Source organism: Moschus berezovskii, chromosome 25 (assembly GCF_049115385.1).
Source record: "Moschus berezovskii isolate FMDL1 chromosome 25, NW_MosBer_1.0, whole genome shotgun sequence".
NCBI classification, from domain to species: domain Eukaryota; kingdom Metazoa; phylum Chordata; class Mammalia; order Artiodactyla; family Moschidae; genus Moschus; species Moschus berezovskii.
Genome location: NC_142484.1, coordinates 48,848,769 through 48,876,222, shown reverse-complemented (window position 1 = coordinate 48,876,222; position 27,454 = coordinate 48,848,769). Strand labels below are relative to the sequence as shown.

Genomic DNA, 27,454 nt, shown 5'->3' with positions numbered 1-27,454 from the left:
GCAAGAACACTGGAGTGGGTTGCCACCTCCTTCTCCAATGTGTGAAAGTGAAAAGTGAAAGTGAAGTCACTCAGTCATGTCTGACTCGTAGTGACCCCATGGACTGCAGCCCACCAGGCTCCTCCATCCATGGGATTTTCTAGGCAAGAGTACTGGAGTGGCTTGCCATTGCCTTCTCCGCATGTGAAGAGTTGACTCATTGGAAAAGACCCTGATGTTGGGAGAGATTGAGGGCAGGAGGAGAAGGGGACGACAGAGGATGAGATGGCTGGATGGCATGACCGACTTGATGGACATGAGTTTGAGTAGACTCCAGGAGTTGGTGATGGACAGGGAATCCTGGTGTGCTGTGATTCATGGGGTTGCAAAGAGTCGGACATGACTGAGCAACTGGACTGAAGATATTAATACGAAACACAGGGACTCCCTGGTGGTGCAGTAGCTGAGATTCCAGGCTCCCAGTGCAGGGGGCCCGGGTTGGATCCCTGGTGGAGGAACCATATTCAATATGCCACAGCTCAGAGTTCCCATGCTGCAACCAAAGATCTGCCATGCCACAATGAAGACTGATCTCCAGTGCCTCAACTAAGACTCAACACAGCCAAATACACAAATAAAAATTAAAAAAATAGAAACACAGTATCATATTATGAACATAAAATTTTTATTCATTTTTTTGTTAGACTAGTGTTTACTTAAAAGTAATATTTAGGGATTTATACTCATAGGACACGTTATAGTTAACATCCAAAGACAATCAAAACATATTTCCTGATGATTTATTATATGCTTAGTACTAAAAAGCTCCTAAATCTGTAGTGTTGGTATTACAAGATTAGAGAGTTGTTTTTGGCAAATGATTACTATAGAAAAAACACTGAGGAAAATCTCAACCATTATAATTGGTAAAATATAATTTTATATTTCACAAAGGACAGTAGTCATATTTAGCAACAGCCTCACTTATAAATTATACACACTTCAAAGTTATATCTCGATGCTTTTTTTTCCCCTTCTCTTCTTGCAAATAACCAACAAGATACAAACTGCTTGCAATTGACATTTGTGAAAGGCAAACTGCAAACTTCTAATTGTGGTTCAATTTCACCAAAAGAAGTAAAGGAACTCCCTCTGACCCCTTTATTCCATGAAAAAAAAGTGTACTCTGACTTCTAAAGTGGATTTTTAAAATTCAGTAGAAAGATTTAACAATCATCAGCATTCCAACACTGATTTTTCTAATACCCAGAAACATCCACTTAGCAGTTGTGAGACTAATTTGAAAAACTGAATAATGTTATACAAAATCACTTGATTCTTAATCATGTTTATACTTAATTATAAACATAAGAATGATTTTTAGAATAAAAATAATGAAGAACATCTCCATCATGAGTCTTGTGTTCCCAATAGTCCCTCTCAGATAGATCTGTGAAATGACACAGAACCCAATGTTAACATAACTTTCATTTCAAAGGCCCCCCAAAATAGGGCTTAAGTAATGATATCGTTTCTATTAGACTTTATATTAGTATCAATTAATGAGTTAATCAATTAACCTTAGTTAATTATTAGTTTTTCTAAACAAGTACCAGGTGATTTAATCTCGCCCAAATGAATGGGTCTCTTTTGGTTGGTCAATGCGATAGAGAAACTCGGCAGGTAAGAAGTATCCGAGGTACTCCACTATCTCTGGGGTGGTATCATAATGGTAGTGTCCACCTTCTCCATGATGACTGAAACAATGAGTGTGCTCCAACCGCAGATCAAACCCCTAGAACGGCAGAGAAGCCATCTGTTAGTCTTCCAGTTATTCTGCACGGAACTTAGGGGATGGGAGACCTTTTTAATTCAGGCTACAGTAATTTTGGGGGTAGGTAATACAATCGCATGAATCAAAATTCAGAGGGTGCGAACGTCTGTACTCAGTAAAAGGCGTCTCTCCCACTCCTGCATCACCACCCCTTTCCTCAAAGGCAAGCTCAGTAAGCAGTATCCTCCACATCCTTCCAGGAAGATCTATTTTTAAAATTTCTCACAGGTAGTATTCTGCAGCTACTATGCTGTATGTTGTTTTTTGTTAAATTAACAATATAGCTTTCAGATCATAAGAGCTTCCTAATTCTTTCCAAATGAGATTTAGATTATTTCCAGCTCTTCTGCTATTATAACAATGGAGTCATGAATAACCCTTTTCACGAATCATTTTATCATGTAAGCATATATTTAACGATTAATTCTTAGACATGTAGTCACTAGATCAAAAGATATAACTAGTCAGTACAGTGGGAGATATTTGTGTTTTTTTTTTGATATTTGGTTTGAATTAGTCAATATTATTATTTTTTAAGGTAGAAAACTAGGATATAATGAATAGTCTGAAGAACAGCAAACAGATCTGAATCCTGTCCTGATTCTACTGTTTAATAACATAACTTTGAATGCTATTTAAAATGTTTGTGCCTTCAATTCTCCAAAGCTAAAATCTACTTTGCCTAGATCTTAAGTAGTCAGCTACTTGCTTCCTTACCTTTCAAGGTAATTCTAGAAACGATCCTAGTTCTTAATTAAGAACACAAAAAGTACTTAATTATTCTAGACAAATATTCTAAAAATCAAGCACTACCACTGTAATATCTTGCAATGCAGAAGACAGACATAGACTTACGGGGTCTCTGGAGACAAAAACTGGCAGACAAACCAGAGGAGCCTCCATCTCATAAAAACACAACCATTTATTCAAGTCTTCATCAGAGTTCAATGGACAGGAAGAAAATTCTGCAGGCTACAATAAAAGGACATTAAACATGTAAACATACTGAATATTACTGAGCTAAAAATTTCTATATAATTTCATTGTTAAAAGTTTTAAGCTTTCTTATATCTTCTACTGCTACTTTTGGCACCAGGAGATTCATATACCCTAGTTTTCAAAAGGACCACCAACCAGTGTGTACACACTGGAAGATATGAGTGAATAAAGAAAGGAGTCTATTGCTGTATTTTTATTTTTCATAGCCTCTCAGCTTTTCTATGAGCATATCCTCATCCCAGTCTTAAATGTCATTATTGCTATTGCTAGATGGAAAAAAAAAAAAAGCAAGGCATTGAAAGTGGAGTAGAAGCATCAAAAAGAATAAAATATTGGGGCATACACTTAAGGAGGCTAAAGACTTATACACTGAAAAGTGTAAAGCGTTGCTGAAATGAATTTTAAAAGACTCCAATAAATGGAAAGCCATCTTGTGCTCATGGATTGGACAATTTAATATTGTTGACATGTCAATACTATCAAATATGATCTACAGATTCACTGCAATTCCTATCAAAATATCAATGGTGTTTTTGCAGAAACAGAAAAATCCACCGAAAAATTAATATGGAATCTCAGTTCAGTCGCTCAGTTGTGTCCAACTCTCCGCGACCCCATGAATCACAGCACGCCAGGCCTCCCTGTCCATCACCAACTCCCGGAGTTCACTCAAACTCATGTCCACAGAGTCGGTGATGCCATCCAGCCATCTCATTCTCTGTTGTCCCCTTCTCCTCCTGCCCCCAACCTTTCCCAGCATCAGACTCTTTTCCAGTGAGTCAACTCATCGCATGAGGTGGCCAAAGTACTGCAGTTTCAGCTTTAGCATCAGTCCTTCCAGTGAACACCCAGGATTGATCTCCTTTAGAATGGACTGGTTGGATCTCCTTGCAGTCCAAGGGACTCTCAAGAGTCTTCTCCAGCACCACAGTTCAAAAGCATCAATTCTTCGGTGATCAGCTTTCTTCACAGTCCAACTCTCACATCCATACATGACCACGGGAAAAACCATAGCCTTGACTAGACGGACCTTTGTTGGCAAAGTGATGTCTCTGCTTTTTAATATACTATCTAGGTTGGTCATAACTTTCCTTCCAAGGAGTAAGCGTCTTTTAATTTCATGGCTGCAATCAGCATCTGCAGTGATTTTGGAGCCCCAAAAAATAAAGTCTGACACTGTTTCCACTGTTTTTCCATCTATTTCCCATGAAGTGATGGGACCAGATGCCATGATCTTTGTTTTCTGAATGTTGAGCTTCAAGCCAACCTTTTCACTCTCCTCTTTCACTTTCATCAAGAGGCTTTTGAGTTCCTCTTCACTTTCTGCCATAAGGGTAGTGTCATCTGCATATCTGAGGTTATTGATATTTCTCCCGGCAATCTTGATTCCAGCTTGTGCTTCTTCCAGCCCAGCGTTCCTCATGATGTACTCTGCATATAAGTTAAATAAGCAAGGTGACAATATACAGCCTTGACGCACTCCTTTTCCTATTTGGAACCAGTCTTTTGTTCCATGTACAGTTCTGACTGTTGCTTCCTGACCTGCATACAGGTTTCTCAAGAGGCAGGTCAGGTGGTCTGGGATTCCCATCTCTTTCAGAATGTTCCACAGTTTATTGTGATCCACACAATCAAAGGCTTTGGCATAGTCAATGAAGCAGATGGAATCTCAAGGGGCCCCAAATCGTCAAAACAATCTTGAAAAAGAAAAAGAAAGTTGGAAGTCTCACACTTCCTGATATCAAGCTTACTACAAAGCTGTAGTAATCAAAACAGTATGATACTAGCATAAAGAAAGGTATACAGATGAATGGAACAGAAGAGATCCCAGAAGTAAATCCTTGCATATATGGTCAAATGATTTCTGACAAGGGTGCCATGACCATTCAATGGGAAAGGACTATCTTTTAAACAAACAATACTTGGAACACTGATGTCCATATGCAAAAAAATGAAGTTAGACCCTTACTTCATATCAGATACAAAAACTGAAAATGGATCAAACACCTAAATATAAGAGCTAAAGCTATAAAAACTTTTAGAAGAAAACATCGGGAGAAAGTTTTAAGACACTGGATTTGACTTTTTAGACTTGGCATCAGAAGTACAGGTAACAAAAGGAAAACAAGTGGGATTACTTTAAGCTAAAAAGCTTTTGTACAGCAAAGAAAACAGTCAACAAAATGAAAAGGCAACCTATGGAATGGGAGAAAATATCTGCAAACCAAATCTGATAAGGGGTTAATATCTAAAATACATAAGGAATTCATGAGAAAAAAAATTTTAAAAATGATCAAAGAACTGAATTAGACATTTTTCAAAAGAAGACATACAAGTGGCCAACAGGTATATGAAGAAGCACTCAATATCACTATTCATTTGGTAAATGCAAATCAAAACCATGAGACATCAGCTCATTTTAGTGAAGGTGGCTGTTACCAAAAAGACAAAGAGATAGTGTTGGTGAGGATGTAGAGAAAAGACAACCATTGTACACTGCTAGTGGGAATGTAAACTGGTACAACCATTATGGAAGTTCCTCAAAAAATGAAAAATAAAACTACCATATGATCTAGCAATTCTACTTCTAGGTATATATCCAAAGTAAATGAAATCACCATCTTGAAGAGATATCTGAACTCCTATTTTCATTGCAGCATTATTCATGATAGCCAAGACTGGGAAACACAACCTAAGTGTCTGTCAATGGATGAATGCAGCCAGGAAATTAAAAGACGCTTGCTCCTTGAAAGAAAAGCTATGACCAACCTAGACAGCACATTAAAAAGCAGAGATATTACTTTGCCGACAAAAGTCCATATAGCCAAAGCTATTGTTTTTCCAGTAGTCATGTATGGATGTGAGAATTGGACCATAAAGAAGGCTGAGCACCGAAGAATTGATGCTTTCGAACTGTGGTTTTGGAGCAGACTCTTGAGAGTCCCTTGGACTGCAAGGAGATCATATCAGTCAATCCTAAATGAAATCAACCCTGAATATTCATTGGAAAGACTGATGCTGAAGCTGAAGCTCCAATACTTTGGCCACCTCTTACGAAGAGACAACTCATTGGAAAAGACCCTGATGCTGGGAAAGACTGAGGGAAGGAGAAGGAGGCGACAGATACTGAGATGGTTGGATGGCATCACCAACTCAATGGATTGGAGAAAATTCTGGGAGACAGTGGAGGACAGAGGAGCCTGGTATGCTGCAGTCCATGGGGTGCCAAAGAGTCAGACACAACTTAGCAACTAAACAATAATAACAATAATGGATGAATGGACAAAGAAATTGTTACTAATCTTTCTAGTTGTGATATATATGAAATATCATTCAGGCTTTAAAAAGCAGGAAATCCCACCATTTGTAACAATGTAGATGAACTGGGAGGATACTACACTGAGTGAAATAAGCCAGTCTCAGACAAATATTGGGTGATATCACTTGTATGTGGAACCTAAAAAAGTCCAGTTTAGAGAAACAGTACAGTGGTGGTTGTCAGAGGCTGAGGTAGGATGGGAGTGAAATGAGGAGATGCTGATCAAAGGATACAACCTTTCAGTTGTAAGATGAATAAGTTTAAAGATCTAATATACATCATGATAACTACAGTTCGTAATGAAGTATTATTTATTTGATTTTTTAAAAATCCTATAATCATTTGGTATTTACAAATGGATTGACCTATAATTTTGTTGTAAATAATTTGGAAAAGTAATTAAGCAGTTTCACAATATGTCTTTATATGTGAGATCAGCTGGTTTGACATTTAAAATTATCAGACTAAAAACTTTCAAACAATATATTTTGTGACAGCTTCATTGTTAAAACAACATTAAAGTGTAACACTTTTACATTTTGTTCATCTTGAATCAATGGACATGAATTTGGGCAAACTCCGGGAAATAGACGGCAGAGGAGCCTAGCGTCCTACAGTCCATGGGATCACAAAGAGTCTGAAATGACTTGGGAATGAACAACAATGACACTTCATTCACTCACCTACCAAACATTATTATTTTTTTAAATAATTTTTTTGTCTATTTTTGGCAGTGTTGGGTCTTTGTTGCTACATAAGGGTTTTCTCTAGTTGCTGAAAGCAAGGGCCACTCTCCAGCTGTGGTGCGTGGGCCTCTCATTTGCAATGACTTCTCTTGTAGCAGAGCATGGGCTCTAGAGTGTGTGGGCTCAGTAGTTTTCCATCATGGGCTTAGCTGCCCTGTGGCATGTGGGATCTTCCAGGACCAGGGATTGAACTTATGTCCCCTGCAATGGCAGGTGGATGCTTAACCACTGGACCGCCAGTGAAGTCCCAAAAATTATCTTTGAAAATCCTAGATGACCTGGTTTGTCCTCATATGGTATTCCATCATTAATATCTTATATACTTTTTTTTTACAGTTAGTCCAGTTCAGTCACTCAGTCGTGTCCAACTCTGCAACCCCATGGACTATAGCACTCCAGGCCTCTCTGTCCATCACCAACTCCCAGAGTTTACTGAAACTCATGTCCATCGAGTCAGTGATGCCAACCATCTCATCCTCTGTTATCCCCTTCTCCTCCTGCCTTCAACCTTTCCCAGCATCAGGGTCTTTTCTAATGAGTTAGTTCTTCACATCAGGTGGCCAAAGTATTGGAGCTTCGGCTTCAGCATCAGTCCTTCCAATGAATATTCAGGGTTGATCTCCTTTAGAATGGACTGGTTGGATCTCCTTGCAGTCCAAGGGACTCTCAAGAGTCTTCTCCAACACCACAGTTTAAAAGCATCAATTCTTCGGCACTCAGCTTTCTTTATAGTCCAACTCTCACATCCCTATATGACAACTCGAAAAACCATAGCTTTGACTAGATGGACCTTTGTTGGCAAAATAATGTCTCTGCTTTTTACTATGCTGTCTAGGTTGGTCATAACTTTTCTTCCAAGGAGCAAGCATCTTTTAATTTCATGGCTGCAGTCACCATCTGCAGTGATTTTGGAGTCCAGAAAAATAAAGTCAGCCACTGTTTCCCCATCTATTTGCCACGAAGTGATGGGACCAGATGCCATTATCTTAGTTTTCTGAATGTTGAGCTTTAAGCCAACTTTTTCACTCTATTCTTTCACTTTCATCAAGAGGCTCCTTAGTTCTTCGCTTCCTGCCATAAGGGTGGTGTCATCTACATATCTGAGGATATTGATATTTCTCCCAGAAATCTTGATTCCAGCTTGTACTTCTTCCAACCCAGCGTTTCTCATGATGTACTCTGCATAGAAGTCAAATAAGCAGGGTGACAATATACAGCCTTGACGTACTCCTTTCTCGACTTGGAACCAGTCTGTTGTTCCATGTACTGTTCTAACTGTTGCTTCCTGACCTGCATACCGATTTCTCAAGAGGCAGGTCAGGTGGTCAGGTATTCCCATCTGTTTAAGAATTTTCCACAGTTTGTTGTGATCCACACAGTCAAGGGCTTTGGCATACTCAATAAAGCAGATGTTTTTCTGGAACTCTCTTGCTTTTTTGATGATCCAGGATGTTGGCAATTTGATCTCTGGTTCCTCTGCCTTTTCTAAATGCAGTTTGAATATCTGGAAGTTCACGGTTCATGTACTATTGAAGCCTGGCTTGGAGAATTTTGAGCATTACTTTGCTAGCGTGTGAGATGAGTGCAATTGTGAGGTAGCTTGAGCATTCTTTGGCTTTGCCTTTCTTTGGGATTGGAATGAAACATGACCTTTTCCAATCCTGTGGCCACTGCTTAGTTTTCCAAATTTGCTGACATATTGAGTGCAGCACTTTCAAAGCATCATATACGATTATAATTTTCATAATGAATTTTTTCCCTAAAACCACAACCATCTTTTTTTGACAACCATCTTAATAGTAAACTCAATATACTGAGGTTGGGATTCTAGCAATGGAAATGATCAGTTTCTAAGGCTGGGGTGGTGTCAGGGCAGGAAAGCCTGACCCCAAATTAACTTTGGCCTTCCCTGATAGCTCAGTTGGTAAAGAATCCGCCTGCAATGCAGGAGACCCCGGTTCGATTCCTGGGTTGGGAAGATCCGGTGGTGAAGGGAAAGGCTACCCACTCCAGTATTCTTGGGCTTCCCTTGTGGCTCAGCTGGTGAAGAATCCACCTGCAATGCAGGAAACCTGGGTTCAATCCCTGGGTTGGGAAGATCTCCTGGAGAAGGGAAAGGCTACCCTCTCCAGTATTCTGGCCTGGAGAATTCCATGGACTGTATAGTCCAAGGGGTCACAAAGAGTCAGTCACTACTAATCAACTTTCACTTGCACTTTCAAGGCTTATACTCACAGCTATCTTGATCTTTGAAACAAACTAAGAAGTTCTAATATTATTAACATGAAGAAAGGACTCCTGCAGGACCTTATCATATAACATGCTTTACAGTATTCTTTGTCATTTAAATTTTAAGGTAATACGATCGTAGTAAAAGGATTTGTTCAGAACATCTTTAAAAGTTAAATTCTCAATGTATATTAAAATCTCCTACAATCTTAAGCACGTGCGCACACACACACACACACGTGCAGAGGCCTTTACCATAATGTGAGTCTTCACTTTTCCCTTCTGAATTATGAAAGCACCTCCCATTCCTACAGGCTTATCTCCATAATGTTTTTCAAGAGTCTCCCTCATACATGTCACAAAGTTAAGTTTTCCAGTTCTTCTTTTGACTTTCACCTCAATGACCTAGAGAGAACATAAATATACATATCATTGTTCTAAGCTGCAAAATATTATGCAAATAACTACCAAAGTGAAACATTATATAATTCAGTGCCATCAAGCAAATATTCAATTGTTTTGAGCACCTAGATATTAGCAGAAGTGTCTCAGTCCTCTAAGTCTTAATTATATATATATATATATATATATATATATATATATATGTGAGATATATCATTTACTCTAATAATGTCTTATTCATGCTTTCTTGGATTGAGAGAGTTATAGCTTAATTTTATAAATTTATAGTTAAATTCAACACTGAACTCTTGAGACTCTTATTATATGTCAATATGCTAAAAGACTGAGAATTCTTTGATTTAAGGGATTAATTTCTGATAACTAGAGAGGAGAAATGACTATATTTTCTCATTTCCTTTAAAATTCTGGACTTCTGTTACACCCACGTTAGTATGTATTTTTGCTTTACCACCTCATTTCTCAAAGTGGCTGCAGTAGTTATCCCTTTATAAAATCTGAGAGTTCTCACAACAGCTAAAACTGAAATCATCTTAAAAAAAAAAAATACAGCATTATTGGGGATACAATTCACATACTATATAATCCACCTACTTAAAGTAAACAATTCAATGTCTTTCAGAATATTTATAGAGTTGTGTGACCATCATTACAATTTTGGAATATGAAATCATCTTTTTTTGGTACTAACAGGAAATAAATATGAAGTGGGGCATTAATTCTCCTTATCTCTTCTTTCTATAATTTCTATAATCTCTAATATAATCCCATCATTTCTAGCTATCCCAATCAATGTCTGATCAGTCAGGAATGAGCAAGTTACATATGTACTAATTGTAGGTAGACATTATCTACTCCAGCTGCATGGTTCGTCTATTTGACTCACTCCCCACAAGAATATCCTATTATCTTTTAGTTCCTTGGAAAAAGGCTGTTGTTTACTAGTATTTTTCTTAACCTTAGTTTTAAGTGAGACTTTCACTCTGCCTGCATACTTTCTGAATCTTTCACAACTGTATTATTTAAAGAGCTTTGACTTGGGTAGCTTTGGATTTTCTTAAGAAAATTACAGTAGCAATAAGCATTCAGATTTTTAGCTCTCTGACAAATTTTGGAGAATATTGCATTTTTATGAACAAAATCACCTTCCCAGGTTGGCCTTCACTGGCAAAAAGATTAGCCAGTAACGCACACCCAAAATCATGATATTTCTCACTGTATTTCTCTAGTAGACACCCTCCATCTGCAGGGTTAACCCGAGCAAAGTAACTTCCATTCACAGGAGGTTTGTGTTCACTTTCTGTTTGAACAAGTAGAATAAACTGAAAAGAAAAGTAAGGTATTTAGTTAATCCTAGAATCTCTATGCAAAACATAATATCTTGAAAATGTGACAAAATATTTTGCCCTAGACTTTAAGACATTTTATTTCAAGATCTAATAATAAACATGAAAAATAGAATATTTAATGTTAGATTAAAATGTTAAAGATTTACAAATATCAAAAAACTGGAAAAATCATTTTATAAAATGTTTACAGTATTATGGTGTTTCTATGAGACTGTGACATTTGCTTTACAGTTTCTCATTTTAAATTTTAAAGTTTTTCTATCTTGAACACTAGGCAATTATATTAATGTTTCTGTAAAAGGACTTGTATGATTATTGACTAACGGTCACATCTGTAAGAGGCAGTGAGAGAGAATGTGCAAACTGAGGAGGTTATTCACTGTTCATGAGATGGGAAGAAGCACTAATATTTTTATGTTGGAAATGTGTTGATATACAGTGATGGCTATTACCTTTTATAAATAACAATCATACTACTGGGCTAGATCCCTACTATTGGTCTGAAAGAGGGAGTTGACTAGGTCTCATTTAACATTTCATGCATCTTCTAATTGAAAGTTGTCTTTGAACTAGCCAAGGTCAGAGAAGCTAGGAATCCTCTGATATGTAAGGACCGAAATCTTTCACAGTCCAGAGTCCTTGGCAAACCACAGCAGGACCTTTGACAGACTCATCTATGACTGAATGTATGTCTTAAGAAAATCTAAATTAGAGATTAGTGCTCCATTTCAGTTCAACTAACTGGAGCATGTGCTATACTCTAAATCAGTATCAAACAGTATCAAATCTGTAGAGAGGTATGATATCAACCACTTACAATTCATTCAGATGACAGGATTTCTGATAAGGCAGTAAAAGAAAAAAGGCAAACTAAGTGTCAAATCAATAAATTAAAATAATTATATTAATATATAATATATGTTACACATTATATATAACATATGATAATATGCTGACCTCAGAATTGAATCCAAGAGTCTGAAATGGGCCTGCTCCTGCTCCAAGAATAAAAGCTCCAGGAAGCTGGATATCTTTTGCAATCTTATTTAAATCATAAACCTAAGTAAGAGAAAAAGCATATTATTTAAAACTGACTTACATAAATTCCCAGGTTTACTTTTTGTTACTGAGTCCATTAACATTTGCTTGTCACATTGGTCAATGGATCTTCTAAGAATAAAAATAGAAATCAATTTCCATAATCTTCATGTGAATGTGAAAAGTAAAAATACACTTACTTTTTTTAGATTTGCAAGAGGCAGTAAGTAAGGCACACCTCCTACTTCTGCAATTCTAGTTTTTCCACAGATGCCTAAAAAGAAAATACACCTTAAAAATAGGTGAACATCTACATCTAAGTATAAAATACCAGAAGACATTTATTAAGAGTATGTATCTTTTAGAAGAATTGATGCTTTCAAAGTATGGTGCTAGAGAAGACTCCTGAGAGTCCCCTGGACAGCAAGGAGATCAAACTAGTCAATCCTAAAGGAAACCAACCCTTAATATTTATTGGAAGGACTGATGCTGAAGCTCCAATACTTTGGCCACCTGATGTGAAGACCCAATTCAGTGGAAAAGACCCTGATGCTGGGAAAGATTGAGGGCAGGAGAAGGGGACGACAGAGGGTGAGATGGTTGGATGGCATCACCAAGTCAATGGACATGAGTTCGAGTCAACTCTGGGAGATAGTGATGGTCAAGGAAGCCTGGCATGCTGAATAAGGTCCGTGGGATTGCCAAGAGTCGGATATAACTGAGCGACTGAACAATAATAACTTTGGGGGCTTCCCTAGTGATCCAGTGGCTAAGATTCTGAGCTCCCAATGAAGGGGGCCTGAGATCAATCTTTGGTCAGGGAACTAGATCCCATATGCTGCAAATATTCTGCATGCCACAGCTAAGACCTGGTGCAGCCAAATAAATGAATGAATAAATAAATATTTTTAAAGAGAGTATACACATTTTACTCTATATCCTGTGATAAACCATAATGGAAAATATAAAAAAAGAAGGTATCTATGTGTATAACTGAGTCACTCTGCTGTGCAGCAGAGACTGTCACAACATCATAAATCAACTATACTTCAATTTTTTTTTTTTTAAGGAGTATATAAGCTTCCCATTCTCATCATTTTAGAAATAGCCGGGGTCAGAATCTGTATTGGGTTGGCCAAAAATTTCCTTCAGTTTTTAAAGTAAAAATAAAACACACATTTTTCATTTTCACCAAGAATTTCATTGAACAAAGTATTCACCATTTAGTTCCACTGCCTTCTGCCATTTTTCAGGTAACTTCATAATTCCATCTTCCCAACACTTTCTATCTTTTTGAGCAAAGAACTGTTCTCAGTGCCTTTAACAGTCTTTTAGGGAACTGAAATTTTTTCCATGAAGAAAATCTTGTAAAGACCGAAATAAATGGACATCCAAAGGTACAATGTCTGGTAAATATAGCAGATGAATTAGAATTTCCCAGTCAAGCTATAACAGATTTTGCCTGGTCATCAAAGAAACATGTGGCCTTGCATTATGGAGGATTATGCATTTTCTGTTGACTAATTCTGGATGCTTTTCATCAAGTGCTGCTTTCAGCTGGTCTAATTGGGAACAGTACTTTTTGGAATTAACTTGTTTGATTTTCCAGAAGGTGTTCATAGTAGAACGGACTCCCTTCCAATCTCTCAATATTCACAACATCACCTTCTTTGGATGAAGACCAGCCTGTGGTATGGTTGGTGGTTATTCATTTCACCTACCCCACGACCTCTTCCATTCCACATTATTGTACAGTATTCACTTTCTATCGCCCATCACAATTTTTTTTTAAAGAATGTTTTCATGTCATTTAAGTAGAGAATCACATGTGGAAATATAGTCAAGAAGGTTTTCTCTGCTTAACTTATGTGCAGCCCAAACATCAAAGCGATGAATATAACCAAGCTGCTGCAAATGATTTTCAGCATTGGATATTTTGAGTGTGTCAGCAATATCTTGCATGGTATAAGTTGATTATTCTGAATTAATGTCTCAATTTGATAGCTATCAATTTCAACTGGTCTACTCGACTGTGGAACAACATCCAGCATATCTTCAGCAGAAAACTTCACAAACCACTTTAGACACATTTGTTCAGTCACAGCACCTTCTCCATACATTGCACAAATCTTTTTTTGGGTTTTAGTTGTGTTTTTACATTTCTTCAAGTAATAAAGCATAATATGCTGAAAATGTTGCTTTTTTCTTTTATCTTCAATATTAAAATGGTTACACAAAACTTACCCATTTTGATAAGTTTTTAAAAAATGTACGCTGATATGACAGCTGTCACAATATAATCTAACAAAACTGTCTGAATGAAGTTAAAGGCAACTAAGTGCTATTAGAGCCATCTTAAGGGAAAAAACCAAACGAATCTTTTGGCCAATCTAAAAGTAGCTAGGACCCCTGTCCTATTCTAACTACCTGTGTTTTTTTTCTTTTTTGTTGTTTTTCTGGCTGTGCCACTTGGCTTATGGTGTCTGAGTTCCCTGACTAGGAGTCCTAACCACTGGATTGCTGAGGAGTTCCCTACTTGTGTTCCTAATACTGTTATAACCAAGTATGACTTGATATAGTTAGTAACATAAAGGCAATGGAGTTGATGGTAAGGCAAGGGCTAGAACTGGGGCCAATGTCTAAGCTGGATGAAGTTTCTATATTAATCTATAATGACTTCAGTTCAGTTCAGTCGCTCAGTTGTGTCCAACTCTTTGCGACCCCATGAATCACAGCACGCCAGGCCTCCCTGTCCATCACCAACTCCCAGAGTTCACTCAAACTCATGTCGATCGAGTCGGTGATGCCATCCAGCCATCTCATTCTCTGTCGTCCCCTTCTCCTCCCACCCCCAACCCTTCCCAGCATCAGAGTCTTTTCCAGTGAGTCAACTCGCCGCATGAGGTGGCCAAAGTATTGCAGTTTCAGCTTCAGCATCAGTCCTTCCAATGAACACCCAGGACTGATCTCCTTTAGAATGGACTGGTTGGATCTCCTTGCAGTCCAAGGGACTCTCAAGAGTCTTCTCCAACACCACAGTTCAAAAGCATCAATTCTTTGGCGATCAGCTTTCTTCACAGTCCAACTCTCACATCCATACATGACCACTGGAAAAACCATGGCCTTGACTAGACGGACCTTTGTTGGCAAAGTGATGTCTCTGCTTTTTAATATACTATCTAGGTTGGTCATCGGAGAAGGCAATGGCAAGCCACTCCAGTACTCTTGCCTGGAGAATCCCATGGATGGAGGAGCCTGGTAGGCTGCAGTCCGTGGGGTCGCCAAGGGTTGGACACGACTGAGCGACTTCACTTTCACTTTTCACTTTCACACATTGGAGAAGGAAATGGCAACCCAATCCAGTGTTCTTGCCTGGAGAATCCTGGGGATGGGGGAGCCTGGTGGGCTGCCGTCTATGGGGTCACACAGAGTCGGACACAACTGAAGTGACTTAGCAGCAGGTTGGTCATAACTTTCCTTCCAAGGAGTAAGCGTCTTTTAAAATCAGCATCCGCAGTGATTTTGGAGCCCCCAAAAATAAAGTCTGACACTGTTTCCCCTGTTTTCCCATCTATTTCCCATGAAGTGATGGGACCAGATGCCATGATCTTTGTTTTCTGAATGTTGAGCTTCAAGCCAACTTAGTCCTTTAAAAATCTTTTTTATTTGTGTGTGTGGTGGTGGAGGGCTTTAGCTAAAATTGTATTTTAAGGGGACTTCCCTCATGGTCCAGTGGTGAAAACTCCACATTCCCAATGCAGGAGACCCAGGTTCAATCCATGGTCGGGGAACTATATGTATTCCACAACCAAGAGTCCACATGCCACAGTGATGATCCCACGAGCCGCAACTAAGGCCCAGAGTAGCCAAAATAAATAGTGTAACCTTGAGGCAGGTTCTTCTTTAAGTGATACCAGTTCAGTTCAGTTGCTCAGTCGTGTCCGATTCTTTGCGACCCCTTGGACTGCAGCACGCCAGGTCTTCCTGTCCATCACCAACTCCCAGAACTTGCTCAAACTCATGTCCATTAAGTCAGTGATGCCATCCGACCATCTCATTCTCTGTCATCCCCTTCTCCTCCCGCCTTCAATCTTTCCCAGCATCAGGGTCTTTTCGAATGGGTCCTTCCAGTAAGGGACATACAGAACAGTATTCTTGAGCTCTTTTGCAGAACTAAAACCCCCACCAAATGGAAGATGTTAACTACTTGATGAAACATTCTTCATTCCAAAGAGAAAGTTACAGTTCAATAACCTTGAGAAACACAGATCATGGGACCACCTGAGATGATCTCTATACTGAACAAATGCAAGCCCTGTGAGCACCCTGATCCTTATGAGAAACCCCTCCCCATGACCAACCCCTCCGCATGACTCCCCACAACCCCCACTTCAGTCTGAGACCCATAGTTTTGAGAGCATTAGTCTGCTCTGTCCCCCTTTGCCTGGAAAAGTAATAAAGCTATTCTTTTCTATTTCACGGAAAACTCTTTGTCTCTAAGAGTCAATTCGATGCTGCTACACAAAGGCTGTTTCAGCATCAATATTAATGTCCCTCCTCACTTTGAACGTTGGTAATCAGTTGACAAATTTGTTGAAGGGATGTAAATATTTAACAGATGATTCAAATAAATACAAGGTTTTTAAGATCCCTTCTGATATTGAATAAGTAAAACATAAAAATTATAATAAGTTTCCATAACAGTCACTTGAACAATTAAAAATAAAATTTTCATGTGATATTCAAATGATAGCCTACTGAATAGCTATTATATAATCTATGAAAGTTACAAAAGTACATAAAACACCATATTTTCCTACAAGGGTATAAAATGAAATTTAACTAATATTAGAAAACAGAGAAATGAAGCACAATTTAATCTAGAAGTTTGGGCAATATCCTTTATCTGGAGATAATTTAAGATAATCCTTAAAAATAATTTTGGTTTCAGGAAAAGATTTGGTCTGAAAAGGAAAAGCTTATTGCAAAGATTGCTTACCTTTTATAGGAAAGGTAAATGGCTCCTTAGTTAAATCAGGGCAATCAACTACAGAGACCTGGACTTCAGCAAAGTTATCTGTTAGCCCCTTCTGCAGAACTAATGAAGACAAGAAAAAGGGTTACCAATAGGTAGAAATTTGCCATCACATATCAAGTTTTCCCTCGATTGGTTTGTGTGTCCTTTAGTTGTGTAATTTTTTTTTTTTAATTTCTAGCTGCACTGCCCAGCATGTGGGATCTTAGTTCCCAGAACAGTGATGGAATTTTTGCCACCTGCAGTGGAAGCAAGGAGTCTTACCCTCTGGAGTGCCAGGAAGTCCCTAAACTTGAGTAATTTAAAAGGAGCCTTGGGGACCAGCAGTTAAGACCCCATGCTTCCACTGAAGGGGGTGCTCCCGCATGCTCTGCTGCCAAAAAAATCATATAAACAAACAAAAAGTGGGGGGAACAATCTTGTTAATGAACTTATTTAGATACTAGACACATAATTAATCACAAGATATGCATACTAATATACATAAATACTTCCATAAATACCATTGTAAGCTGTAATGATTATAAACCACCGAAGATAAACACTGCACTCATTTTCTTTTAGGGAAAGGATTCCAGGAATTGAAATGTAAATATTTAAATTGCTAGAAAGTAAGCAATTACATGCAACACCTTCATTAATGTTTACAGGCAAAATGTTTAGCAAAAGAGGACATGAAAGTATGTGCTATAATTACTTATGTGCATTTCAAACAAAGGCAACTAATCTAAGGTCACAGAAGTCAGAACAATGGTCACTTCCTGGGAAAACGATATTGACTAAGAAAGTGTGAGGAGTCTTCTGGGATACTGGAGACAGTTTATACCTTTTTTTTTTTAACTTTATTATTTGGCCATGCTGGGTGGTATGTGGGATCTTAGTTACCCGAACAAGGATCTGTGCACCCCTCCAGAGTCTTTTTTTAAAAAATATTTATTTATTTGACTGCACCAGGTCTTAGTTGAGGCATGTAGGATCTATTTATTTTTTAATTGGAAGAAAATTGCTTTACAACGTTGTGTTGGTTTCTGCCGAACATCAACTTGAATCTGTCATAATTATATATATATATATATTCCGTCTCCTGGCTTCACTTTCTTTTTCTTATCTATTAATAGATCCCTTCCCTTGAATTAATCCTGTGACACTGCCTTAAATTCTTGTTCAAATAAGGTGAGATACCTAAAAATATACACAGAAAAACCTAAGCAAGGTTCACTGGCAGTCTGTCATATCAGGAGAGGGGGAAAAAGTAGTAGATTGGGACCATGATTAATGTATCACAGTAGATTATTTCAAGAGTACTGCAACTGGTAAAAAGTTAATAAAGCAAAACTGTGTACTCTTCGGGCACCACATATATTTAAATCTTGGATTATTATATCCATTTTCATTCTGTAAAGTTAGTATCTCATCAAGACTAATTGAACGGTGAATTTAGTTTCTTTTTGAGAGGTAGAGATTTGGACTCTCATATCTTAGAATGTTTTATTTTTTTTTCCTTGGGATAATAAAAAAGACTCAATATAGTATTTACCTCCAACAAGCTCCTCTAGACTTGGCACATGAAAAGAATATTCAGCACAAGCCATCTTCTTTCTTCCTTAGGGGACAAGGCACAACCTTTAAAAGAATGACATAGCTGTTGGGGAAAAACTAGTCTGAACCAACTAAGTCCAAGATGGCAAAAGATTCAACTTCCAGTAGACCTTTAGCCTCGTTGTAAAGCATTAGCATCTAAATGGCACACCCATAAGCACCATAACCATAAAAGGCCAAAATGTGGGTTGTGGCCCAATTCCTGAAAATCTCTGCCCCAAATAGTTGGAATAATCCTCCCACTTGTTAGCCTATGAAGTTACCCAGCCCATAAAAACTAACCACCCTACATTTTGGGACCCCTAGCTTTCTGAGCTGGCCCACACTATCCATCTTTCTTCAAAAGCAATCTTGCTTTTTGAGACAGATGGCATTCTGTTTATGAAATTAGTTCAGTTCAGTTGCTCAGTCATGTCTGACTCTGCAACCCCATGGACTGCAGCACGCCAGGCTTCCCTGTCCATCACTAAATGTTGAGTTTTAAGCCAACTTTTTCACTCTCCTCTTTCACTTTCATCAAGAGGCTCTTTAGTTCTTCTTCGCTTTCTGCCATAAGGGTGGTGTCATCTGCATATCTGAGGTTATTGATATTTCTCCTGGCAATCTTGATTCCAGCTTGTCCTTTCATCCAGCCTGGCATTTTGCATGATGTATTCTGCATATAAGTTAAAAAAGCAGGGTGACAATATACAGCCTTGACATACTCCTTTCCCGATTTGGAACCAGTCTGTTGTTCCATGTCCAGTTCTAACTGTTGCTTCTTGACCTGCATACAGATTTCCCAAGAGGCAGGTCAGGTGGTCTGGTATTCCCATCTCTTGAAGAATTTCCCAGTTTGTTATGATCCACAAAGGCTTTGACATAGTCAATAAAGCAAAATTAGATGTTTTTCTCTTACTCTTGCTTTTTCAATGATCCAATGGACGTTGGCAATTTAATCTCTGGTTCCTCTGCCTTTTCTAAATCCAGCTTGAACATCTGGAAGTTCACAGTTCATGTACTGTTGAAGCCTCACTTGGAGAATTTTGAGCGTTACTTTGCAAGCGTAACGTATGAGATGAGTGCAATTGTGCAGTAGTTTGAACATTGTTTGGCATTGACTTTCTTTGGGATTGGAATGAAAACTGACCTTTTCCAGTCCTGTGGCCACTGCTGAGTTTTCCAAATTTGCTGGCATATTGAGTGCAGCACTTTCACAGCATCACCTTTTAGGATTTGAAATAGCTGAATTGGAATTCCATCACCTCCACTAGCTTTGTTCGCAGTGATGCTTCCTAAGGCCCACTTGACTTCGCATTCCAGGATGTCTGGCTCTAGGTGAGTGAGCACACCATTGTGGTTATCAGGGTCATGAAGATCTTTTTTGTGCAGTTCTGTGTATTTTTGAAATGTCTCTGTAAATAAATCTACTTCCTATCCCTTTGTCTCTCACTGAATACTTTCTTTAGATAAGACCTAAAGACTTGAGCTTCATTAAGTCCTGAGTGTGTGATCTCAAAAGACAGTGGGTTCAAGTCCCAACCTGAGTTGTGAGGTTTCATGAGGATTTACAAGATAAAGCAAGTGTAGATTAATGACTACAAGAGTTCACAGTGCACCAAGCATGAATATCTAAAGCTCTGGAAATGAAAGAGTTCAGTTATATATATAAGGAAGGCAAAAGGGCATTTAGGTGTCTGTCCTCACAGAAAGGCAACCACAGCTTTTAGTATTTAGTAATCGAAGTGAGAAATGTCCAAGTAACCTCTTTTAATACTAACACCTTAAATAGCTGACATTTAAATAGACAAAAGGAATACCAAACCAAGAGAGCACATGATTCATTTTTTTCCAGTCATGTACCTGGACTGAACATGCAGCTTTCTAACAGTTGGTGTAAGGAAGATAGATGCTGAAGCAAAGGTAGTTAGTTGCTAAGGTTTATGCTGCTGCTGCTGCTGCTAAGTCGCTTCAGTCGTGTCCGACTCTGTGCGACCCCATAGAGGGCAGCCCACCAGGCTCCCCATCCCTGGGATTCTCCAGGCAAGAACACTGGAGTGGGCTGCCATTTCCTTCTCCAATGCATGAAAGTGAAAAGTGAAAATGAAGTCGCTCAGTCGTGTCCGAATCATAGCGACCCCACAGACTGCAGCCTACCGGGCTCCTCCGTCCATGGGATTTTCCAGGCAAGAGTACTGGAGTGGGGTGCCATTGCCTTCTCCGGCTAAGGTTTATGAGTAAGTGTTTAAGCGGTTGTAGAATAACAGTTGGTTGTAGGATGCTCAGGTACTTCTATAATAGATCATTTACTTGTGTTTTCTATTCTGTATTTGACAACTAGGCTAAAAACTTACATGAGTTCCTTACACTATCACTTTTACAAGAGAAAATATAAATTACTAAGAAAAATGGAAATTTTTAGAAATGATTAGCTTTTGATATTCAAATCATTTCATTTACAAATAAATGTTTTTTTGGTAAACAGCTTTAATGTTCAATTATTCTGATAACTAAGGAAGTATAATTTGATTTTTAAAAAATACACGCTAAGTATTTTACAATAATTAGACATTTATGCAGAGATTAGTATCTTACCTCAAGTGTACAGGTGATGAAGTATGCAACCAGACAGAGTTAAGTAAGATGTGAGCCAAAAAGCAGAAACAAAAGTAATACTAGGTAGGTGGAGAAATCCCACTCTAGGCCAATCACACCAAGGAATAAAGACAAAACTCTTAAGGGTGTTTCTAAGAACACTGTTGGATTTCTCATTAAAATTGTTAATGAATACCTCATTTATCTGAATAATTTCTGACATATCATTACTTACTAAGTGAAAAGTGGTCCTCTGGCAACATTTGAAATGCTCTTCCAAAATTTTTTTAAAATTTCCAAAGATTCATAATTTTCTTAGAAACTGGATTTCTAATTTTGACAATAGTTTCAAACAATGCGTCTTTCACAAACATGTATTTAAGACCCGACACTTCTTTAGTACTTGATCAAATACCAAAATTTATTACCCTGTTCCTCTGTCCATGGGATTCTCCAGGCAAGAACACTGGAATGGGTTGCCATTCCCTTCTTCAGGGAATCATCCCAACCCAGGGAAGGAACCTGGTCTCTCGCACTGTAGGCAGATTCTTCACTGAGTTACCAGGGAAGTCCTTTATTTACTTAATATGCATAATTTGGTCTCCCAAATACAATGTACACTGTTGATACCGGGCCCCAAACCCTATATCATCATATTTTAATTACCTCAAATATATTTTCTTTTTGGCATCAACATGACACTTGCAAAATCTTAGTTCCCTGACCAGGGCATCAAACCTGAGCCCTCAGCAGTGAAAGTAAAGCTTGGAGTCCTAACCACCGGACCTCCAGGGTGGTGGTTAGGTGCGTGCATGCTCAGTCATGTTTGACTCTTTTGTGACCCTGTGGACTGTAGACCACTAGGCTCCTCTGGGAGCCATCTGGGAAGCCTGTGGACCTCCAGGGAATTCCCTGAAATATATTTTCAAATTGAAATAAACTGTAATTGTTTAGGAATAAGTCATTTTAACTTTTGAAATAATTTCAGATGTACAGAAAATACATACAAAGAAAGTACATACAATCTTGTATACACTTCATGCAAGGGCTTCCCAGGTGTTGCTAGTGGTAAAGAACTTGCCTGTCAATAAATGCAGGAGACACAAGATTCATGAATTTGATCCCTGGGTTGGGAAGATCCCCTGGAGAAGTGTATGGCAACCCACTCCAGTATTCTTGCCTAGAGAATTCCATGGACAGAGGAGCCCAGCAGGCTCCATGGAGTCACAAAGAGTCAGACACGACTGAAGTGACTTAGCACACATGAACAAGCCACAGAATCTTAGTTTCCTGACCAGGGATAGAACCCGAGCCCCCTACAGTGGAAGCATGGACTCTTAACCACTGTACCTCCAGGGAAGTCCCATCATCTTATATACATTTAGAACAATTTGTTTTCCTTTTGTTTTGCAATTTTTTTTTCTCTGTATAATAGGCTCCAGTTTCATCCACCTCATTAGAATTGATTCAAATGTGTTCTTTCTAATAGTCAAGTAATATTCCATTGTGTATATATACCACAACTTTTTTATCCATTCATTTGCCAATGGATATCTACGTTGCTTCTATGTCTTAGCTATTATAAACAGTGCAGCAATGAACATTTGTGTACACGTGAAGTAAGTCAGAAAGAAAAACACCAATACAGTACACATATGTATAGAATTTAGAAAGATGGTAACAACAACCCTATATGCGAGACAGCAAAAGAGACACAGATATAAAGAACAGACTTTTGGACTCTGTGGGAGAAGGCGAGGCTGGGATGATTTGAGAGAATAGCATTGAAAAATGTATATTATCATGTGTGAAACAGATCACCAGTCCAAATTCCATGCATGAAACAGGGCACTCAAAGCCAGTGCACTGGGACAACCCTGAGGGATGGGATGGGGAGGGAGGTGGGAGGTGGGGTTCTGGATGAGGGACACATGTACACCCATGGCTGATTCATGTCACTGTGTGACAAAAACTACCATAACACTGTAATTAGCCTCCAATTAAAATAAACTAAAAAATAAATAAATAAGAAAATTTTTAAAGTGCAAAAAAAATTTTTTTCTTGCCCATCATTTATTTTTTAACATTGTTTCCTTTTACAATATAGAAATATTTATACATACACATTAACACACTTATACATACTTGGAAACAAGATATAGTGACATTTAAATATATATATATATCAGATGATAGCCAAAACTTTAATTCTCTGTATTCAGGAGCAGTTTACTTGGTGACAATAATTAAAATAAATGTCTGCCATAAAGAATTAAAAGATTTATTCTAAAATGGAAAGCAAGTGTCATTTTATTTTTATTTTTTTCTAAAATATTTATTTGGATGAGTTGGGTCTTAGTTGCATACACCCTAATCTTGTCAGCAACCCAACCCTTTTTGAAACTTTGCAGAAGAATGCAAGACTGTTATTGCCATGATATAACAAGTCACGTACTCCTGACTTGACTACATTGGGTGTTAGTCGCTCAATCAGACTCATTGCAACCCCATGACTGTAGCCCACTCGGCTCCTCTGTCCATGGAATTCTCCAGGCAAGAATACTGGAGTGGGTTGCCATTCCCTTCTTCAGGGGATCTTGCATAACCTCTCCCTAATACCCAGGGAGAGGAGCACAGTTCTTGAGGCGCTAGCCTATTGTGTTCCGTCTATACCTGCCAAAGAAAGCAAGCCTCTATTTCCTTCACCATAACTCTGTCTCCGTGTTTCTGGTTGGCATCAGTGCACACAGTCAAGATTTTGGCAACAAATTCTTGCTTCCCATTCACACAAATCATTTAAGTCCTGTGAATATAAAATGCTGTTGGACCCACAATCCAAGAGAGTTCACTGAGAATCAAATTCCCTGTATTCCATGGAGTCAGTAGAATGAGCACACATCAAGAAGTAAAATAAATACAGAAGTTTCATCAAGAAGTGAAATAAAAACAGGGGTGTTAGTTTTGTTCAGTGTTAAGAGTGAGAAAAAAATACATAAGCCTGTATGAACTACAGAGCATGAACTGTGAAACTTCAGTGATTCTGCATATTAGCTAAATCTTATGTATTTAAAACTGATATTACACAATATAGAGTGGTAAATCTCGTGCTAATGAATTAACCTTTTAATTTCCATTGACAATAAAGAGCAAATTAATGCTATTATTAATAATATAATTAGTGATTAATAATAAAATAGCATGAATAATAATGCCCTTGATAATAATAGCAAATTAATGCTAGTAGTTAAAACATCATCACAAGTTGAAAGAGATACTACAGAAGAAATGAGACAGCTTATATCTTAGTAGCTTAAATGGCACTTTCCCATTGCATTTTGAACAAGGGACACTGCATTTTCATTTTGTACTGAGCCTCACAAATTACAGAGGCAAGTGCACTTTGGAAATATGGCAGAGGATAAGGCATGCAATCCCTGTTCTGGAATTTACTGTACTTCACAAACCCTACAAGACAAGACTTGACTATCTGTGCCTGGAATTGTTCAACATTTAGAGCAAAACTGAGAAAAGAGGCTAGATTACCTTCCAGGTCTATTCAATCCCAACATGACACTATCCACAAAATAAGACTAGACTGCTTTCCTGGTTTTATTATATGATACAAGAAGCTGAGGATTTGATTCCTGGGTCAGGAAGCTACCCTGGAGGAGGAAATGGCAACCCACTCCACTTTTCTTGCCTGGAAAATCCCATGGACAGAGGAGCCCGGTGCTACACAGTCCGTGGGGTCGCAAAGAGTTGGACTAGAGATCAAGCCAGATCATTCCTTTTTTTTTTTTCTTCAATTTAAAAAATTTTTTTCAGCTCATTCCTTTTCGTAAGTACTTTGGGAAAAACAAAAAACACCAAAACTAAACTAAACTTTTAGCTTTTTAGCACAGTAATCATTCAGGAAACAGTGGCTGACTTTATTTTTCTGGGCTCCAAAATCACTGCAGATGGTGACTGCAGCCATGAAATCCTTGGAAGGAAAGTTATGACCAACCTAGACAGCATATTAAAAAGCAGACATTACTTTGCCAACAAAGGTCCGTCTTTCCAGTGGTCATGTATGGATGTGAGTTGGACTATAAAGAAAGCTGAGTGCCGAAGAATTGATGCTTTTGAACTGTGGTGTTGGAGAAGACTCTTGAGAGTCCCTTGGACTGCAAGGAGATCCAACCAGTCCATCCTAAAGGAGATCAGTCCTGGGTGTTTACTGGAAGGACTGATGGTGAATAGCCACCTGATGTGAAGAGCTGACTCACCGGAAAAGACCCTGATGCTGGGAAAGATTGAGGGCTGGAGGAGAAGGGGACGACAGAGGATGAGATGGCTGGATGGCATCACTGACACGCTGGACACGGGTTTGGGTGAACTCCGGGAGTTGGTAATGGACAGGGAGGCCTGGCGTGCTGCGGTTCATGGGGTCGCTGAGTCGGACTCGACTGAGCGACCGAACTGAACCATTTAGGGAACTGAGAAAACAAACAACAAAAATCCGCCGCGTGTGTCTCCTGTGATCTGTTAGGCAACTCCTGGGAGGCTGACCGACCGTTCTGAGGGAGGGTAGGTAACAACACAAGTTCGAAGGTGGAGCGGGGAGCAGGCAGCGCTTGCGTAACAGAGGCTTCCAGTACAAACGTTACACATTTTGAGTCACGGTCAAGGTACGATCCTCTCACATTTTAACGGAGAAGCGATTTCTGAAGGCAAAAGCGGACACAACACGACAAAACACACCTCGCCAGAGACACACACTCGTACAGCCCCAAGACCCGCGGTGGCTCTGGACAGTTATAGGAAACCTCAGCAGAGGTGAGGCCACTGGGAGCAAGTCAGGCGGAGTGCCTGTTTCCTTGCAGTTCACGTGCATTCCACCCGCCTGACCTCACAATTTATTCCCGAAACGTTGGCCGAATCGTCCGAGGCTATCCCACTTACCTAGTCAGTTAGAGAAGCCTACACCAGGCGCCTGTTCTTACCTCGCTCAACTCCGCCTCTCCAGGGTTAGGGCGTCCAAGACTCCGCCCACTGGAATCGGCCCTCCCCTCGCGGGGATAAACGTGGCGCCCGCATCGCGCCACCTCCCAGCTCGCCCGTTCATCCCGGAAACCAGTTGTTATCGCGAGACTTCCGGCCCACTATTAGCTTGGGCGCGCGGCGTCCCCGGCCTTTCCTCCCGCGCCGCGGCGGAGCCTGCTGTGTGCCTTTCGTAGTGCTATGGTCGGTAGGTTGCTGTCCGCAGCAGAGGCCCGTGCCGAGCCGGCGAAGGTTAGTGTACGCCATCCGCCTCTGGAGGGGTCGGAAAGAGGACACGGGCGTCCGGGCCTTGGGGCGGCGGAGGGGTCGTTCTTGTGGCTTTTCACGGGTCCCGCGGAGCGGGGTCCAGCCGCGGGAGTCGGGCCCTGATGGCTGAGGGCCCGCGGTGGTTGTGGACTGCGGGCCTAGGGCTGCGCTGCGGCCCGTGAAGTGAATGTTAAAATGGAGCATAAACAATGCTCATTCTCTGCATGGCGGTTGAGTGCGAGGTAGCCGTCGCTGACGCCATCCTCGCCCGAGGTGGGCGCCTCCTGGAGACGCTCGCCCCAGGATCGCGCAGGGCGCTGAGGGAGAGTCGTTCGCGGCTGCGTGATCCGGTGAGCAGAGTCCCCGACTAGGAAGCAGCACTTGCACAGGATTGCTTTCCAGATTCCGGAAAAGACTGTTAACTTTAGTTTTGATAATATGCTCAGGTATACCATAGCTACCATTGGATCCACTTTTCGTTGAACTTGTTTTTAAGGGCAGTTACTTCATGACTTAGATTTTGCAAAGCTTGAGATTTCTGTGACCTATTGTTTTCCTGTATTTGAAATATATCGCTCCTAAAATGCTAAAAACTAAGAACAGTGGGAGAATGATGGCATCCTCTATAAGCGAGGTTGAGAAGTAAAAGACATTATCTTTTAAAAAATTTTGCCCAAAATACTGTATCGAAGGAAGGGGAAAAAAGACAACGGGCATTGTCTGTAAGCCTTTTATTGAAAATTTAGAACTTTAAAAACCCTAATAGTAAATCCCAGACCAGGAGTTTGGATTGAGGTTATGAGACATACTGGCTTCCCTGGTGGCTCAGAGGTTAAAGCGTCTGCTTCCAATGCGGGAGACCCGGGTTCGATCCCTGGGCTGGGACGATCCGTGGAGAAGGAAATGGCAACCCACTCCCGTACTGATACCTGGCTACAGTCCACGGGGTTGCAAAGAGTCGGATTGTTTTCCCTGCTATACTGAGGCCACACATAGTAGTTAACTTCTGCTGTTGAACACTGATACTCTTCATGTACATTACTA

The 27,454-nt window shown here is 39.5% G+C and overlaps 1 protein-coding gene across 2 annotated transcripts; it reads right to left on the bottom strand.

The window, feature by feature from the left end:
- Positions 1-642: 642 nt before the first annotated feature.
- On the bottom strand, positions 643-26,231 carry BKGD (beta-keto-L-gulonate decarboxylase). Of its 2 annotated transcripts, none has more exons than XM_055416210.2 (9): positions 26,107-26,231; positions 18,486-18,571; positions 16,913-17,011; positions 12,114-12,187; positions 11,833-11,934; positions 10,672-10,848; positions 9,362-9,511; positions 2,669-2,785; positions 643-1,774 (listed from the first exon to the last, which is right to left on the bottom strand). In XM_055416210.2, exons 2-9 carry the CDS (start codon positions 18,538-18,540, stop codon positions 1,601-1,603), a joined length of 948 nt encoding a protein of 315 aa, XP_055272185.2. In that variant the 5' UTR covers positions 18,541-18,571; positions 26,107-26,231; the 3' UTR covers positions 643-1,600. The 2 variants fall into 2 exon arrangements, with proteins under 2 accessions (XP_055272185.2, XP_055272184.2); XM_055416209.2 differs by having other exon boundaries at positions 26,066-26,166.
- Positions 26,232-27,454: the final 1,223 nt, after the last annotated feature.

What these genes read in the sequence shown, in the direction of transcription:
- BKGD (XM_055416210.2), bottom strand. Translation starts at nt 18,540, where the DNA reads ATGGCTTGTGCTGAATATTCTTTTCATGTGCCAAGTCTAGAGGAGCTT. An exon ending in TCTAGAGGAGCTTGTTGGAG is followed by an intron (nt 17,012 to 18,485) that starts GTAAATACTATA and finishes TGTCTTCATTAG; the next exon opens with TTCTGCAGAAGGGGCTAACA. An exon ending in CTCTTGCAAATCTAAAAAAA is followed by an intron (nt 11,935 to 12,113) that starts GTAAGTGTATTT and finishes TCTCTTACTTAG; the next exon opens with GTTTATGATTTAAATAAGAT.